Below are 17,991 nucleotides of genomic sequence, written 5' to 3' on the forward strand. Positions count from 1 at the left end.
AACACCAATTTCCGAAAGTGACATGTCTATGTCATTATTTTTATTAGTACCATATTACATTTTAATATCAACTACTTGTGAGTATGAAAGAAGCAGCACAAAGTTGAAAAAAAATGTCCTTAAGATTCCAAACACTGCACTTCTTGAAATTTGCCAATAGGCACGTGAAAATACCTGTGCACTAGGAATCCTACGATTTGGAAACCGTGCTTGATATGCCAAAACAGCTGCTGTTGCATTGCCAACACACAGTCCATACACATAAACTATGTCGGCGTATTCCTGATGTGTGTACACAAAAGGCATGTTTTAATGGTCAAAACTCAATAAAAAGACTAGTCACAATACGGTTTATTTTTCTCACAACTGTTATTTTAAACTGTTGTCTGTTTCGTTTCCTTAGCAACCTAAACAATTTTAATTTAATTTCTCTCAAAAGTAAAATTTCCTTCATTCACTGCTTTTCAAATGTTTCTTATGTATCTCTACTTAGTAATGCCATAAAATAGGCCTTGTATAAACGGTATAGGCTAATGCTTGGAGCTGCAAGAAGTTCTATTTTTTCCAGCTCTGTTATCTCTGTAACCTCTTAATTTCGGATATAGGTATGTTAGGTTTAATCAATGTAGAACGTGTCAGGGAACATGTTCCAGAAATTCTAAACATTAAAGTTGTTACACCCTGTATATTCATCTCTACAGCCTTCTTGATCGTTTAAAAATTAGTATGTACTCGTGTTTCCTATCCTCTTTGACCACATTGCACCGTGATGCTCATTTCTTTTTTTTTTTTTATATATAGACTTTCACATCCTATCGGCATGCTGTAGTGGTTTGTGTTTTGGTTTTAATAAATAAATAAGTAAATAAATAAATAAACAAATAAACAAATAAATAAAGTAATTAATAAAATAAAATACATAAATTAAATAAACAAATAAATAAGTAAATAAATAAATGAATAAATAAATAAACATGAAAGAGAGAGTGAATCAGATAAACATTAATAAACAGGAAACAAAAAAATAGTACTGGTAAATCGTCATTACGGGATGTTGGATAGAGATTACAATCCATTTCTAGAATTCCAGTTATGCTAATTCTATTTTTATTATAGAGAGTTATATATATATATATATATATATATATATATATATATATATATATATATATATATATATAATTTAAAGTTGCAAGTAATTGCATTTTGCAATTCAAATTTGACAAAATAAACTGTGATTGTTAATTATATTTAACAATACAATTTAACCTTATAATTTGATAGCCATTCATATTTGTATAGGTTATGTTTTTTATGAATAACAAATACGTGTTTAACCTTTTTCACATTCACTTTTGTGAAGCGTTAAAGGCTTCTGAAGTTCACATCTTTTTTCTATATTTTTCCATGAGGTACTACATCGTTCATAAATTATGCCATTTTTTTTATTTAACTTTAAACTGAACATAAATCAACAAATATTCAGAATTGAGCCTGCTACAAACCATACTCAGACTAACATGAGAACGAACTAATAAATATGAGCATATACTAGCTTTTATTCTTATCAAGCATGAGTATATATTCTGTACAAGATGGACACGAGTATATTCTACTATGCTTCCATGTTATGACTATGTAATCAAAAATGAGTAGGTACTCAAATGTTTTTATTCTTACTAACAAGAGTATATACTAAATAAAGTCCAGTATATACTATATAGTCATGTTTATTGTTACCACGGAATAATGTAATGTATATCTAGCGTGAATGAGAATGATCCCAAATGCATGCATTCATTCGAGAACTCATAGTACATGAAGCCCTATATGCGATGTTTATCCAAGTATGACAGTTGACATTCGTGAATCCAGGGCTAGCCGTCCTGCATGAGCCCTGAAAGAGCGAGGTATCTGATGAACCCAAGATCTGTAACTCCAAAACCTTAAGTCCTATATCAACATCGGAAACTCATAGTACCTCCAAGGTTGAACCTCAGTCACTTTTTAACTATTGCTAATGATAGATGAAATGGGGAGAAGTAAAGAGTGTAGGACAGGGGTCGTCAGCACAGAGCACGCTGGGGCTAGGCTCTTTTACCCGCGAAAAACGCAGTGCATATACTGGGTGTTCATTTCGAAGTGTGTCATGACGTCACTGTTGTGAGTCAGCGATTTGAAGCGAGTTTCAGCTTTTATGTCAGAGAAGTTGCCTATTAATCAAGGCGTTCAATCTGAACTTGAGAACGTGTACGGTATTACTTGAACGTCGTAGCAACAGATGGCGGTCTGTACGGTCTGTGTGCTACCATAACCTCTTTCGAACTGTGTTTTGCGCGGGAAGTCGTACGCAGGGTATTTGTTATCATCGGTTGCGTACGGCTACATTCCACAACACAAATCAAATGCTCTGGGTCCATGTTGACCGTCGAAATCAATGTCAACAAATACGTAAGTAATCTTCTTAACCCTCTCCCCATATCTCGACAGTAAGAAAAAAATTCACTTCAGTACGTGTTTCCAAACAGTTCACATTCCTGTTACTACCGGCGTTACCGTACGTATCGGTACGTGCTCTTCAGAATGAACGCCGTACTTGCCAGGCAACTTCTCTGGTACATAGGTAATACGCCTCTGCGGAAGTGTAGGAAGATTGAATTCTCTAGGCTCATCGACTAGCCACATGACGGCATACAGCGAGCCATGACACACTTTGAACTGAACACGCAGTAGTGCTCTAGTAGCTGCTATCGGGTAAGCTCTATCTCTCCCTGTTGCACGACAGTGCACACGGGACAGCACCGCATATCCATTGCACATTTCAGCGAGTGCTGACGACCACTGGTGTAGGAGAAATGAAAGAGCAACGTCTTCTTTGTCCACCATAAATTCCATCACAATCATGTCGGGGATCGAACCCGGACCGTCTGAATTGAGAACCACACAGACGTGGCACTCCAGCTTTGTAAAAAGAGAACATGAAGGAACATTCTGACTGAAATGTGAAACGCCTTTTACTTGCATACCTTGCTCTGCAATGACTTCTACGATGGTTATGCAGGCGGTGCTCCATGTCTGGTCGGACGCTGTCTGTTGTCTGCGGCTCTCCAGCACGACGATGAAGCGCAGACTGACCATGACGAGCAGCCAGCAGGCGGCGCAGCACAGCCACACAGGAGCGCTGAACGGCTGTGCCAGTGCGTCTGGCATGGCCGTGGCCTTGGGGTGGCGGAAGAGTATGGGATTGCTGAACACACATAAAATGCATCTTCAAGGGATCTGGATGGTCCACCTGTCATCATAGGGTTCACGAATTCCACTCAGACCACCTGTTGGACTTGGACAATCATCATATGCGTAGGCCAGTGTATGGAACCGTTAGTAACGTGATGAGTTGGGGAAGAAAGCCAGCTGTAATTACAGCGCTAACCGCACGTTAACCTCCTGCTGAGGCATGTGGTTGATTGGTCGTCTTTGGACGTCTAACAATTTATTTATTTAGGCCCGGTTTTATAAATACGGTTAATCTAAAGGTTATGTTAAACCTAAGTTAAACGTAACTTTGGGTGCTACTCATAGACATTTCGCAGCACGCGCTACGAGCGTACTAAGCTAGCCCCGGCTATCCACTGGTTACTAGTACAGAATTCAAATCATATCCTATCTCTAACACTGGTTTATGAATACGAAAAACGCTGATAATCCACCGAAAGCCCGCGCTAAAAATGTCTATGAATACGGCCCTTAGAGTTTAATTCAACGTGTCGTATTACAGAGTCTCGGTTAAGTTAAACTGAAGTGGAATACGATTGGTATTACTGCTAGGAAAGAAAAGAAGAACATCGCAACTGTTTAATTATATTATTGATTTAAAATAGGCGTGGAGAATCTTCATTAAGAAACATCTTTGTTCTTCGATATCAGAGAGAGCATCATAATAAAACCTAAAGAGGACTAATACCGCGTACTTCAGTATGCTTGTCAGACTTAACCTCAAATAGTTTCTTAACGCTGGCTACCAACATTATACTCCCAAACACAATGCAACCAAACTAAACCTTGCATGATCATTCGCGACGTAACTCCGTACAGAATCAACTGAGTAATGAAGTAATACTATTAGTGTGCGTATTTTATGTGTTGTCTGGAATATTTATGAAACAGAATTCAGTCAAACGATAAAATTATTTTTACGAGTCTAGTAAAATTAGGTAATATTATTAGTGTGTTTATAAATCAGGCCCCATAGTAAATCTTACCAGGAGACTGTCTGCCACACACAGTACAATGCGCAATAGGTTTATAGTAGACTAGTGGCTTGTGCAGCAAATGCTGCTGCAAAATAAGTTCGTTAGACGTTCAAATAAAAATTTTTCAGATTGTAGGCAAAAGTTAAAAAAATGTCAGGTTTGCTAAGCTTTCGAACAATAGCATTTTCTTATAGCTGCTGCATGTAGAACTTGAAATGTAGAGCGTAAAATCATTTTATCCTACTAAGAGATCTTGCTGAAATGATCTGGAGACTACAAAATTTTCTAGGCCTCTTATTTTATCAGTAATTAATACCTTTTTATATTTCCTTAGGAACTGTAATTTTTGCGCTCTCTCGAGCCAATACTGAAGACAATGACACATATCAATATCTACACTACACCGCCATTAAGTATATGGAAAAAGACCCAATCCCACTGGGTTAATAAGTATAAAAATATTTGATTTTTAATAACAATATTATTATCTTACTTAAGTTTTCTAGTTATATATAGCAGCCACTCAGTAAATTATAAAAATGAAGATCTAAATTAAGATATTGTCTACATTTACTTACATAACATCAAAACGTTTCACTTTCATGTCATCAATATAGCATCAATATTATGTCCCATTAATGAAAAATAGACGCATCATGATATTAACTATAATAATATTTAATTTCTAATGGTAACAATGTCATCAAACCACCTTAAGTTTCGTAGATTTGAATATCCAATACACAGCTGTACTCAGAAAATTATACACTGCAGAATCAGTTTTTAATAACAAATTGAATTGAGCTCTAAATATGTCGGCAATCCTGCAGGTCATGGCCTTCGTGTAATAGCCTATTGTTTATTGTAATATGTTTTTTTTCTGAAATTCAATCAAGTCGGCCGTGATTCAATAAAATTAGTTCTCAAAACTGACAACAGATGGATTTTGGAAAATAGGAAAATTATGTAGGAAAATTGACATTTCACTGAAAACTACTACTTTTCCGAAAAACTATGGGTTCTAAGCTTCAAAATGAGGGGCCATTTATTAAAATCCGTTCAGCCGTTTTCCCGTAATTTCCATTACCAGTTCAAATTATATATATAGATTTACGGACACCTCCGAAATCTTCCATCGTTTTCAGTATGCCTGCTACCAGAGGAAAAATAGCGCAGCGCAACTGGTAACTGATGCAGAGATTCAACAGAATGTTTTCAAAAATAAAAAAGAAATAATTTACCTTTTCAAGTAATCTTTGAATTCTAACTCTAAAACACATATTTTTGCACTTTCTCATTTTTCTGTTTCATGTTGTATCCGAGTTTCAATTTTTCGCAACAAGGTTAAGAGTATAAGGCTAATTCTGAAGGTTTTCTGTATTAAAACTCATGTTCATTTATGTATATTTCAAAGTGGTGCACTCTATTCCGAAAAATTCTTGGCCGCCGTGGTCGTTCAGTAATATTGATCACTCACATATCGTCACTCATAAGTTCTTGGAAAACGTCTGCAGTATCCATGTGTATTGTGAGAACTGCCATCTTGCACTAACGAGCCTTCAACTGTAAACGGCAGACAACTGCCGATCAAGTTAAACTCAAGTTAATTCAAGATTAACTGCTAGTTAAGGTTTATAATACGAAGCAGAACGAAAAACTTCAGTTTAAACTGAACGTAAGGTTTAAACGGCGTTTATAATACCGGCCCTTAACCTGGCAGAGCTAAGGCCAGTAGGCCTTCTCTTCCGACCAGCCAGACTCTAATTCTAATTGAATACAATTGCTTACATAGTTATTACATTAATATCTAGACCATAAAATAACTTGAAAGTAAAAGTAATGAAAGTTAGATAAGTAATGTTAGTGACGCAATAATAAACATAGATAAAAAATAATAATAATAATAATAATAATAATAACAATAATAATAATAATAATAATAATAGTAATAATAGTCCCGCGCCGTGGCGTCGTGGTCTAAGGCATCCTGCCTAGGACTCGCGTTACGGAATGCGCGCTGGTTCGAGTCCTCGTGGGGGAAGAAATTTTCTCATGAAATTTCGGCCAGTGTATGGGACCAGTGCACACCCAGCATCGTGATACACTTGGGGAGCTACCATAGGTAGCGAAATCCGGTTGCGGATGCCAGCTATAACGGTTGGGAGGATCATCGTGCTAACCACACGATACCTCTATTCTGGTTGGATGATCGTCCACCTCTGCTTCGGCATGTGGGCATGAGGCCAGCAGCTGGCTGGTCGGTCTAGGCCCTTCACGGGCTGAAGCGCCACGGATTAATAATAATAATAATAATGATAATAATAATAATAATAATAATAATAATAATAATAATAATAATAATAATCTGGCGCCATGTAAGTTGACGCTTGCACTTGTATAGCAAAATCTAGAATTGACTTGTAGTGTCCATGCGGAAATTGAAATTTTATGCATTTACAGTAGAACCCCGATTATCCGTCACCCTATTAACCGATCGGCGGATTATCCGACTGTCTTTCTGATGTTCTTTTCTTTCTTTCTTTCTTTCTTACGGAAATAAACATGTAAGAAACTTAGTACTATACCTTATATTATAATCCTATTTTTTTTAGTGTTTTATTAAAAGTCTTTACCTTTACATAGTACTACCACAGTCTAGTATATACAGTCACGAAGCTCAATACGTAGTAAATATGCATCCATAGATAGTTGCTAACCACTAGGATCGCTAGTATCGCCCCATTACAGACTATGTGAAATGGTAGACCTACCTGCACAGTCTGTTGTTCCTAGTACCCTCATAAACTCAAGCTTCGTGACTATATATACTAGACTGTGGTACTACTGCAAGCAATAAGAACATTACTTGAAGGTGTTTTTCCCTACTTGTAAAATAGTCACTACCTGCTTTCAAAGAAATAGTCCCAAGAACTTCCGCACAATATATATATCAAACCTGTGCAGCTTTCAGTCCTGTCATACTGCTCTATTGCCCGTACTTTAATACTTTTATACAAAATATCTTCCACGGGGCGTCAAAAGTGTTTTGCTAAGTATCGAAATAAAAGTGCAAATAATAATTGAGAGGTTTGGGAAAAGAAAAACCGCGGCTCATTTCGCATCAGAATACGTGATTGGCGTTGCAACTGTGCGCGATTGTATTAAAAATAAGGATAAAGTGTATGACGTATGTAGATCTACAACAGGAGCCTTCTACTATTCCTATCCTCTCACAAAAAGCCATCATAAGGAACTTCCTTGGCCCTTATATACCCGTCGTTGACAACCAGAATTAAATTAGTGAACTTTTGATTCACTATCTAGCATGTTAAAGACAACACTACGAAGGAATATTATGAGACTGTAGTATGGACTTATGCAAATGTTTTATGGTACGGATTATCCGATTTTTTCGATTAACCGTCCAGTCCACCCCTTCATTACCACGGATAATAGAGGTTCTACCACAGTCTACTGTATACAGTCGCGAAGCTCAATATGTAGTAAAAATGCAAACATGGGTAGTTGCCCACCACTAGGATCGCTACTATCGCCTCATCATCGCAGATCTCTCTCCTAGCAGACGACAAAATATGTTACACTTTCGTTGTCGTGTTCTTTTGGAAAAATTAACACCTTCCTCCCATTATTGAAATATTAAATGCATTAAGTTAATTTATTATTTTAATGAAGTATATTAAATTTCACCATAAACTCGAAGATACCTGTAAGAAATAGGTTAATATTATTTCTGTTTGTGCAAAACGAACTGAAATTTACTTTAATCGCTTCACTCATTCAAGATTATAGCGATAATTAACTATGAAACCAAAAAATATTAATTTGCATTTCCCTTTACAACAATAATAATGGAAATATGAATTAACGGAGTAACTTAAGTGTACCGGTACTTGTAGTGTAGGCTCACGTAGTTAACAAAGTGGGGTGAGGTTAAGCAATAATAATCACACCAGAATTGGAAATAAAACGTGATCAATAAATTTTATTGTAACAGACTTTTTCTACGTCTCTAGTAAAGTAACAAATAAAAATAACAACAAAATTAACAGCTATAATTAAAAACATATCCTTTGAAAAAAAAAAGTAGGCCTAAGCAATAATAATCCCACCAGAATTGAAAATAAAACGTGATCAATAAATTTCATTAAAACAAACTTAATTTTTCTACGTCTCTAGTAAAATATTATTATTCTAATTATTGTATTTTAACCATTAACATTGTCATTACAACCAATAACGAACATTTCACAAGCATCAATGTGAAATACGCAACGAGCTAGCACTCGATGGAAATACGACACAGTCCAAAGTCGACCGTGGACAGTCTATTGTTTCTAGTTGCTAATCGCTTGGAGCGCTTTATCACGAGATTTGCAAAAAATCATCTCAAGCTTCGCGACTGTATATAGTAGACTGTGGTTCTACTGTATTTGCAGTGATGAGTCTTTGTACTGAAACACACTAAAGCTTTGTTTGGAATTTTCTTGCTTTCATGTACTTTACTGGTTTTCTCTTCAAATAAACTATGAAGCTCCGTATTAATAAAACTACTTACTTAACTTGTTATGATATTGTGTGAATATTTTGTCTCCAATAAAATATTGTGATCAACTTTTTTTCTGAATATATATAGAAAGAGTTTTCGCAATGCAGAATTACGATATTTCCTCGTCATCATAATTTCTCTAAAACAACAGACAGTAGGGCTCACCCTTATGAGCAAGAAGGTTTTAGTTAATGTAATTTTTTTAATTCGCCAGTCGTGTTGAGATATGTGAAACACAGGTCATTACTATGCGGTGTTGCAACTGCATCTATTTAATGTTTGCGTTAGAATAAAATATGCAAAAAAATAAGATGGTTGGAGGAGACTTTAATCAAATACCTTACTATAATAATACCGGACAGCTAGCAATTGCGAACGACGCTGGTGCTGCTATCTAGGCGGCTGGTGTGGTGATACTCGTGAAACAAGCTGTAATAAACTGAAATATATATTGTTGCTGGGCTAGTTAATAGTTTTATTAATTAGTGCTGTGTTAAAATGTCAGGGTTTATATGTGCTGTTTATAACTGCTACAATTATAGCATTACAAACTGCTCCAAATCGTACTTTCGATTTCCGAGGGATCATAAAACGTGAGTCAACAAAATTCTTTAGTAGGCCTAATTCCTTCGTCTTTGTGTTGATAGAAAAATACAAATTGGCTTTTTTATCTAGACCTCATAAATGAATAAAAGTTAAAATGTATCGGAAATTTTAAGGTTTTATCAAATTAAGTTTTATTGTTGTTCACATGCCTTTACTAATTATTACAAGCATTAGATTACTATCAATTTTATCTTTGCAGTTGTCAGCAATGCGTATATAAACATTATTGTAAATTCATTCCTAATATCAGAATTGATTTTGTCTCACTAAACCAAAGAAAAAATATGTAAAAATTAACAACGGAAAGTAATATGAAGTGTGCAATATTTCTCATAATATGCAGCTTTGATATAAGATAATAATTTTACATTAAATATTAATCAACATTTCTTAAGTGTTTCATATATTACTCCACATTAGTAACTCACGTTTTAAACAATAGTCCGAATCCCGCTATGTTAATATTTGTATATGTGGACGTAATTCCATCCCGCTCCGCTAGATGTCAGGTCCGCGATATTTCACACTCACGCCAATGCTGCTAGTATACAGCTGTCCGGTATTATTATAGTAAAGTATTTGCTTTAATTACTTGATTTTAGCCGCAATAAAAATAAATCATAAAGTATTACTGCTCTCTGTACAACAGAGGCTCTTAGCTTTTAAGATCCTTAGTTTCCGAAGTGTTGTACCAGAATAGCCATGTCGGCGCTGTGTAGTCCACAAACTTGAGCCTTCCATGTCGAATCAGCACAGCCGATATCCCCAGCTCAACTTCTTTACTATGCAAGAGGCCGATGAGACCATTATAGGAGCCGTTCGCTGTAGCGTACCCGTAGGAGTCCATGACTATCAGCTTCATTCTACAACAGAAAATAATGGATTACTAGCCTGTTTCTGGAACGTCAGATATCTATTGGATAGCACTGTTTGTTCGATAAGAGTTTCTGAAACGTCGAATAGCAGTTATCGATTACATAAACCTTTCTGTAACTTAATATGAAGCTAAACGACCAGATAACTTCTTATGTATTCGATAAACATTGAATATGGCGACTGAACAGCTGATGTCTCACCCAGAAAATCTTGATGTGTCCAAGGGAATGCAGCTCAAGGATTATAATTAACACATACTTTATCTAGAGAGTAAAATCACATTTTTCCTATTTATGTTGAACTATGACAATATAAATTACTTACTTACTTACTACTGGCTTTCAAGGAACCCGGAGGTTCATTGCCGCCCTCACATAAGCCCGCCATTGGTCCCTATCCTGAGCAAGATTAATCCATTCGCTCTCATATCCCACCTCTCTCAAATCCATTTTAATATTATCTTCCCATCTACGTCTCGGCCTCCCTAAAGGTCTTTTTCCCTCCGGCCTCCCAAGCCTCCCAACTAACACTCTATATGCATTTCTGGATTCGTCCATACGTGCTACATGTCCTGACCATCTCAAACGTCTGGATTTAATGTTCCTAATTATGTCAGATGAAGAATACAATGCGTGCAGTTCTGTGTTGTGTAACTTTCTCCATTCTTCTGTAACTGCATTCCTCTTAGCCCCAAATATTTTCCTAAGCACCTTATTCTCAAACACCCTTAACCTATGTTCCTCTCAAGGTGAGAGTCCAAGTTTCACAACCATAAAGAACAACCGGTAATATAACTGTTTTATAAATTCTAACTTTCAGATTTTTTGACAGCAGACTGGATGATAAAAGCTTTTCAACCGAATATAAATTATATGAGGTTAATTATAATTTCAGTAACATTGAAGAATAGTATGTGATAGCAATTATTATTACATTATTCCATGACATTTTTAGGTATTATCTCAAACAAACAACGAATCAAAGCCAGGATAGGAGAATAAATATCTGAAGGAAGTGAAATAGGAAGAGGAGTACGACAAGGATGCCCTTTATCACTTATCCTGTTCAACATCTACTTGGACATTTGGAGAAGAACTGTTTTCAGAACATGGTAGGTGTGATAGTAGAAGGAAGAAGAATAAAATGCATAAAATTTTCTGATGGTATGGCGTTGTTAGCAGAAGAGGAGATGATACTAAGGGATATGCTACTGGAGGTAAATGACAGCTGTGAGCAGTATGGGATGAAGATAAATGCAAACAAGACGAAGACTATGATTGTCGGAACAAAAATAAAGAAGATAAACTTGCGAATACGAGGCAGTAGAGCAAATGAACAACTTGGGGTGTTTTATAAGCAGTAACATGAGCTGCAGCCAGGAAGTCAAAAGGAGAATAACAATGGCAAAGGAAGCTTTTAATAGAAAAATGAGCATCTTCTGCGGATATTTGAAAACAGAACTGAGGAAGAGACTAGTGAAGTGCTTTGTGTGAAGTGTGGCATTGTATGGGGACAGAAACATGGACATTACGACGAAGTGAAGAGAAGCGAATAGAATCACTTGAAATGTAGATATGGAGAAGAACTGAATATGTGAAGTGGACAGAATAAGAAATGAAGCTATGTTGGAAAGAGTGGATGAAGAAAGAATGATCCTGAAACTGATCAGGAAGAGGAAAAGGAATTGGTTGGGTCATTGGCTGAGAAGAAACTGTCTTCTGAAGGATGCACCCGGCATTTGTCTAAGTAACTGTGGAAATCAATAGAAAAACCACAGGTTGGTCGGTCCGGGAATCGAGCCATTGACCACCCGAGTGCGAGTCCCATGCGGAACGCAAGAGCCAAGTCGCACGGTATTTAATGTTGTGAGATACAATAATTTAAGATTTCCTAAGATTGTTTTAATGTCTTATTATTCTCTAAAAATGGTTTTCACTTCCACATGGTAACTGTCAGCCCAAATAATTTCGGAATATGTATGGTAAGACTTCCCTGTATTAAATTTCAACGTACCTCATTTACATGTTTCGACCTATTTATGGGTCATCTTCAGATCTGGTCGTTGTTGGTCTTGGCGCCACTTGTTCTGTTTCCTGTGAGGGTGTGTTCCTGTGGTATAGTGTAGAGTCAAAGAGTGTGTGTATTTTGAAGTTGAGTTGTGTGTTGAGAATTTCGTTGGGGTGTGTTTTTGTGTGTCTGTATATTTCATATTGTTCTAGTGTGTTTAGTTTCCGGCTTTTTGGTTGGATGTGTAGTATTTCCATGTCTGTGTTGATGTCTCTGTAGGTGTGGTTAGCATTTGTGATGTGTTCTGCATATGTGGAGGTGTTTTGTAATTTTGTTATGGCTGTGATGTGTTCTTTGTAACGTGTTTGAAACGATCTGCCTGTCTGTCCTATGTAGAAGTTATTGTTTGTGTTGTTTGTGTGTTGAGATGTTTTTGTAGAGTGTTATTTGTTCTGTATGCGATGTTGTTATTTAATTTCTTGAATGAGGTTGCAATTTTGTGTGTTTTTGTTTTCGTATGTTAGTGTGATGTATTTTTTGTGTTCTTGTGTTTGTGTTGTATTCTTATGTTTTTTGTGATTATGTTTCGTCTTACGTATTATGTTGTCTATTATGTTGGGGTTGTATCCGTTTTCTTGTGCTATGTATATGATTATGTTTAGTTCTTCGTTGTAATCCTGTTGGTTCATTGATATGTTGAGTAGTCTGTGTACCATTGTTCGGAATGCAGCTTGTTTGTGTTGTGTGGAGTGGTTGGATGTGTTGTGTATGTGTGTTGTTGTTGGTGTGGGTTTTCTGTATACTTTTAATGTGTGTTTGTTGTCTACTTTTGTTATTGTGATGTGTAGAAAATTTATGGATTTGTTGTTTTCAATTTCTAATGTGTAGTGTAGCTTTGGCTAATTTTCCTAATATGGCTAAATTAAACGATAAATACATTTACCTCAAAGCTTATGGCTGTATAAGAGTTACTCTTAACGGTTCGAAATTGTACTGTTTGATTACCTCTCTGCCGGTCAGTAACCATTAAATATTTTAGTTGTGCGCTCAACTTTACCCTTTTGTCCCTCGCCGCACAGTGGCAGAGATCTGTATGTGGCCGTCTTTTAATTTTCGCCGTGCTGTCGCGGCAATTTCTCCGACAGATGTGTGTAGCGCGTAGTCACCTTACAGGTGATCGACATGCTACGCGATAATGCCTACATGAAACATGGCGCTACGTTTTGAGCTTTGATGCTGTTGTCAATAATTTCTCACGCCTTCTATTCTGTAGGTGAATTCATTACATTCAATAACGCTTCATGAAATTGATACTAAAACTTTGTGTTGTACTAGTAGACTATACTGTAAACCTCTTCTGTATATATTTCATCTAGACTGTGACTATAAATTAAAATGTTATAATAGTATTATACCTTGAACAAAACTACTTCCGACTTGACAGTTTACAGAGAAGGGGGAGCAGTGTTGTCATGTTGCCCATCTTTCGTGTAAGCGAGCGCGCTGCCGATAGAGTGCAGTAATGAACGGCTGACATGAACACATACATTTCTAAGCAATTTGTTGAACACTAGGCATTAAAATTTGTGGACATTATTACTTTTATTAGTCTATTATTATTATTATTATTATTATTATTATTATTATTATTATTATTATTATTAGTAGTAGTAGTAGTAGTAGTAGTAGTAGTAGTACTGGTATTCTTCAATGTAATACCGTTAGAAAAGCGTCGAAAGGGCTGTAAACTGTAAAAACAGGTTCAAATTTAATACGAAACGTCTACTTTTATGAGTGTCGGTATTCTTCAATTTAATATTGTTAGAAAGGCGTTCAAAAATTGTAAACTGTAAAAATATTTATGATTAAAAATCTGCACGGCCCTTTTCTTTCCCAATATCGATAACAATGCTCTTATTAATTTTAACACAAGCAGCAGTTCTCATTGCGACTTGCGCCAAAGGTAAAAGAGGTCCGCCATTATCTTTTTCCCTCTCAAAATACTCTCTTACATAACACAACATCTCTCGCGCTTGACTCTTTAACGAGGCACATTGTATAATATTCTTTGTTCTCCGCCTGCCTTTCCTTCCTTCCGACACTGCACAATTCACCTGTTTAGAAACTCTCGCAGAAACTATAAAACACACACTAGCCATACATTCCACCAATGACAACGAAGACAATACGTGTAATATAATTGAAACAAAATAATTATCGATACCGGTACACTAGACCAATAATACAATTTTTTTTTTTTTTTTTTTTTTTTTTTTTTTTTTTTTTTTTTTTACCGCTTACTATTTATTTATTTATTTATTTCAAATATACAGAATAAAGAAATATAATATAATTACAAAACAAACAAAGAGAAATACAAATAAAATAATACAAGCAATATAAAAAGAAGATACAGTAGTATTAACAAAATTTGAGACCGAATGAGCAGCGCTCGTGCTCGGTCGCAGTTCAGATATAATATTAAAATAAATAATAATAATAATATAAATATATAAGTAAAATAAAATAGGAACTAAAATATAATTACAGCGGCAATGGAATTATATAATATAATATTAACACTATAGAAGAATAATATCGCACGTGAAAAGTAGGACTAATATATATTTCAAAATTATAGAATACAAATATAATATAGGTTGATTAATTAAATAATATTTTTAATTCACACAAAGCACGCGCTAACCAGCCAACTCAAAGTCACTCCAGGCACTGTATTCAGCTCTGGGCCGTGGTATTCACGTGCAACTTGTAAACATAGACACGGCAACACCGTCCCGTTTCCATGATTACGCCTCTCTCGTGATTGGTTGATTTGAATGGTTGCCATGGTAACATGCTAAAGGCGCCATTTGTCAGATCGGAAGTTGTTTTGAACAGCCCATAAGTTTTTTGACTTGTTCCATATTCTAGCTGTAAGCAATGTATGAATACCATGGAATGTTAATAAATACAATACAGCATATTGTCTTGGATGAACGCTGATGTCTGGTTGACCGCAGACCAATCCAGTTCCATTGTATGGTCATTTAGAGTTAGCTGAAAAAAGTCTAACCTGCGCTTCACGAAAAAAATCGAGAGAGTTATGAATATCTTTGACAAAACGAAATATAGACGCTCACAGTGCATGCTAAATATTTGTGCAAATGGCGTACCTTTAGCAGGCGACTAGAACGTTTACTTTCCGTGTTCGAGTTCCGGCGACTCCAGGTAGTGGACAGAGACTATGCTCGGTACTCACTTTTCTCCTATCAGTATTCCACCATTGCTCCATTATAATGTGGTGTTACGTAGATCGTCTCCTATTGTGCACCGAAGGTAACTAAATTTACGGAGCGCCACTCCTAGATGGGGATTCAAACGCAAGTACCCGTTGTTGAATTAAACAGAATAAGGAATTTGTGCAAAGAATGCAGTCATTAATATATTGATAGGAACCGCGTTAACTACGATGCAATATTTCTCTCAACTGAATTTACTTATGGCTTTTGAGGAACCCGCAGATTCATTGCCGCCCTCACATAAGCCCGCCATCGGTCCCTATCCTCAGCAAGATTAATCCAGTCTCTACCATCATATCCCACCTCCCTCAAATCCATTTTTGTATTATCCTCCCATCTACGTCTACGTGTATACGTTTTGTAAGCAATGTTCGTAAATATGACCATATTACCCCATCCCTGGAAGCAATAGGTTGTCTTAAACTAGATAAGAAAAGAAATTTACATTCACTTCTCCTTCTCTTAGAAATCTTGAACTCTTCTATTCCTTCGTACCTGTCGTCTCGCTTCACTTACCTTTCTTCCCACCAAAATCTGAACACACGCTCTCGCCATGAAACAACACTAACAATACCATCCCATCGCACCTTCTCATACTCATCCTCTTTCACAATAGCCCTGCCAAGACTCTGGAATTCGCTACCTGCTAGCATCAGGGACTGTCGAAATAAAATTGAATTCAAACGCAAACTTACTAGGCACTTGGTCAGTAATTGATTTCTTGTAAATAGTTTCCTTAATCTATCACAAAATATTTCAATATCCAGTAATTTCATCACTATACAATTTTGTTATTCCAGGTTTAATTTGTAATTGAGTAAATATAAAATATTTTCTGTTTTTCTGTGATAAATTATCTAGCTTTAATTAGTCAGGTAATCTTTTCGTACTTTGATTTTTATTGTAACTGTAATTGTAAATTTAATACTAATTGTAATTTTATTTGTAATTGTAATTGTAAATTTAATACTAATTGTAATTTTATTCTTCATATTATTGTTGGAATCTCCTGGTAGAGGGGCAGAGAAGGCCTGACGGCTTTATCTCTACCAGGTTAAATAAATAAATATTAATACATCTGGGCCTCCCCAAAGGTCTTTTTCCCTCCACCCTCCCAGCTAACACTCTATATGCATTTCTGGATTCGCCAATACGTGCTACATGCCCTGCCCATCTCAATCGTCTGGAAGGAATGAGTCCTCCCATTTTAGCCGGTCTGCTATCAGTTTTGGACAGTTGATTTCAGTTGTTGTTCGGAAGAATCCAAATTGACATTCTGTGGAACAAGTTTTGGATACTTCCAAGGACCACGTCATGAAGATGCATAAGAAAGTCTAATAGAAAATAATTGAATTGTAAGCATAACAAATTGACATATTAGTGGCAAGAAGAATAATATCGTACTATTGTGTCACGTACGACGTGCTCTAACGCTGATGTATCGCCATCACTTACTTGAAATTGAACCAATCCCGCAGGTGCGTGTACAGTGCGTAATGGTAGCGGGCCATGGAGTCCGTGTACCTGTCAGTTTGACTAACCAGACGATCCTCAATGTGGTCCTCTGGCATGACGTTCACCTTTGGAAGAAATGTGAAACTTACTTACTTACTTACTGGCTTTTAACGAACTCGGAGGTTCATTGCCGCCCTCACATAAGCCCGCCATTGATCCCTATCTTGAGCAAGATTAATCCAGTCTCTATCATCATATCCCACCTCCCTCAAATCCATTTTATTATTATCTTCCCATCTACGCTTCGGCCTCCCCAAAGGTCTTTTTCCCTCCGGCCGCACAACTAACACTATATGCATTTCTGGATTCACCCATACGTGCTACACGTCCTGCCCATCTCAAACGTCTGGATTTAATGTTCCTAATTATGTCAGGTGAAGAATACAATGCGTGCAGTTCTGTGTTGTGTAACTTTCTCCATTCTCCTATAACTTCATCCCTCGTAGCTCAAAATATTTTCCTAAGCACCTTATTCTCAAACACCCTAACCTATGTTCCTCTCTCAAAGTGAGAGTCCAAGTTTCACAACCATAAAGAACAACCGGTAATATAACTGTTTTATAAATTCTAACTTTCAGATTTTTTGACAACAGACTGGATGATAAAAGCTTCTCAATCGAATAATAACAGGCATTTCCCATATTTATTCTGTGTTTAATTTCCTCCCGAGTGTCATTTATATTTGTTACTATTGCTCCCCGGTATTTGAATTTTTCCACCTCTTTAAAAGATAAATTTCCTATTTTTATATTTCCATTTCGTAGAATATACTCGTCACGAGACATAATCACATACTTAGTCTTTTCGGGATTTACTTCCAAACCTATGTCTTTACTTGCTTCAAGTAAAATTCCCGTGATTTCCCTAA

At 36.3% G+C, this 17,991-nt stretch overlaps 2 protein-coding genes across 4 annotated transcripts in view; one reads left to right on the forward strand and one right to left on the reverse strand.

Moving 5' to 3' along the window:
- LOC138709638 (facilitated trehalose transporter Tret1-2 homolog) overlaps positions 1-17,991 on the forward strand; it is a 614,214-nt gene that overhangs the window by 480,781 nt on the left and 115,442 nt on the right. The window lies entirely within an intron of this gene.
- Positions 1-17,991, reverse strand: part of LOC138708578 (ionotropic receptor 75a-like) — a 28,896-nt gene that overhangs the window by 9,703 nt on the left and 1,202 nt on the right. Inside the window, exons 3-5 of the mRNA XM_069838696.1 lie at positions 17,064-17,188; positions 10,116-10,286; positions 3,027-3,247 (exon numbers count right to left, since the gene is read on the reverse strand). Coding sequence (XP_069694797.1) covers positions 3,027-3,247; positions 10,116-10,286; positions 17,064-17,188 — 517 coding nt within the window. The remainder of the gene's footprint in view (positions 1-3,026; positions 3,248-10,115; positions 10,287-17,063; positions 17,189-17,991) is intronic.

Source organism: Periplaneta americana, chromosome 11 (genome assembly GCF_040183065.1).
Source record: "Periplaneta americana isolate PAMFEO1 chromosome 11, P.americana_PAMFEO1_priV1, whole genome shotgun sequence".
NCBI lineage: Eukaryota > Metazoa > Arthropoda > Insecta > Blattodea > Blattidae > Periplaneta > Periplaneta americana.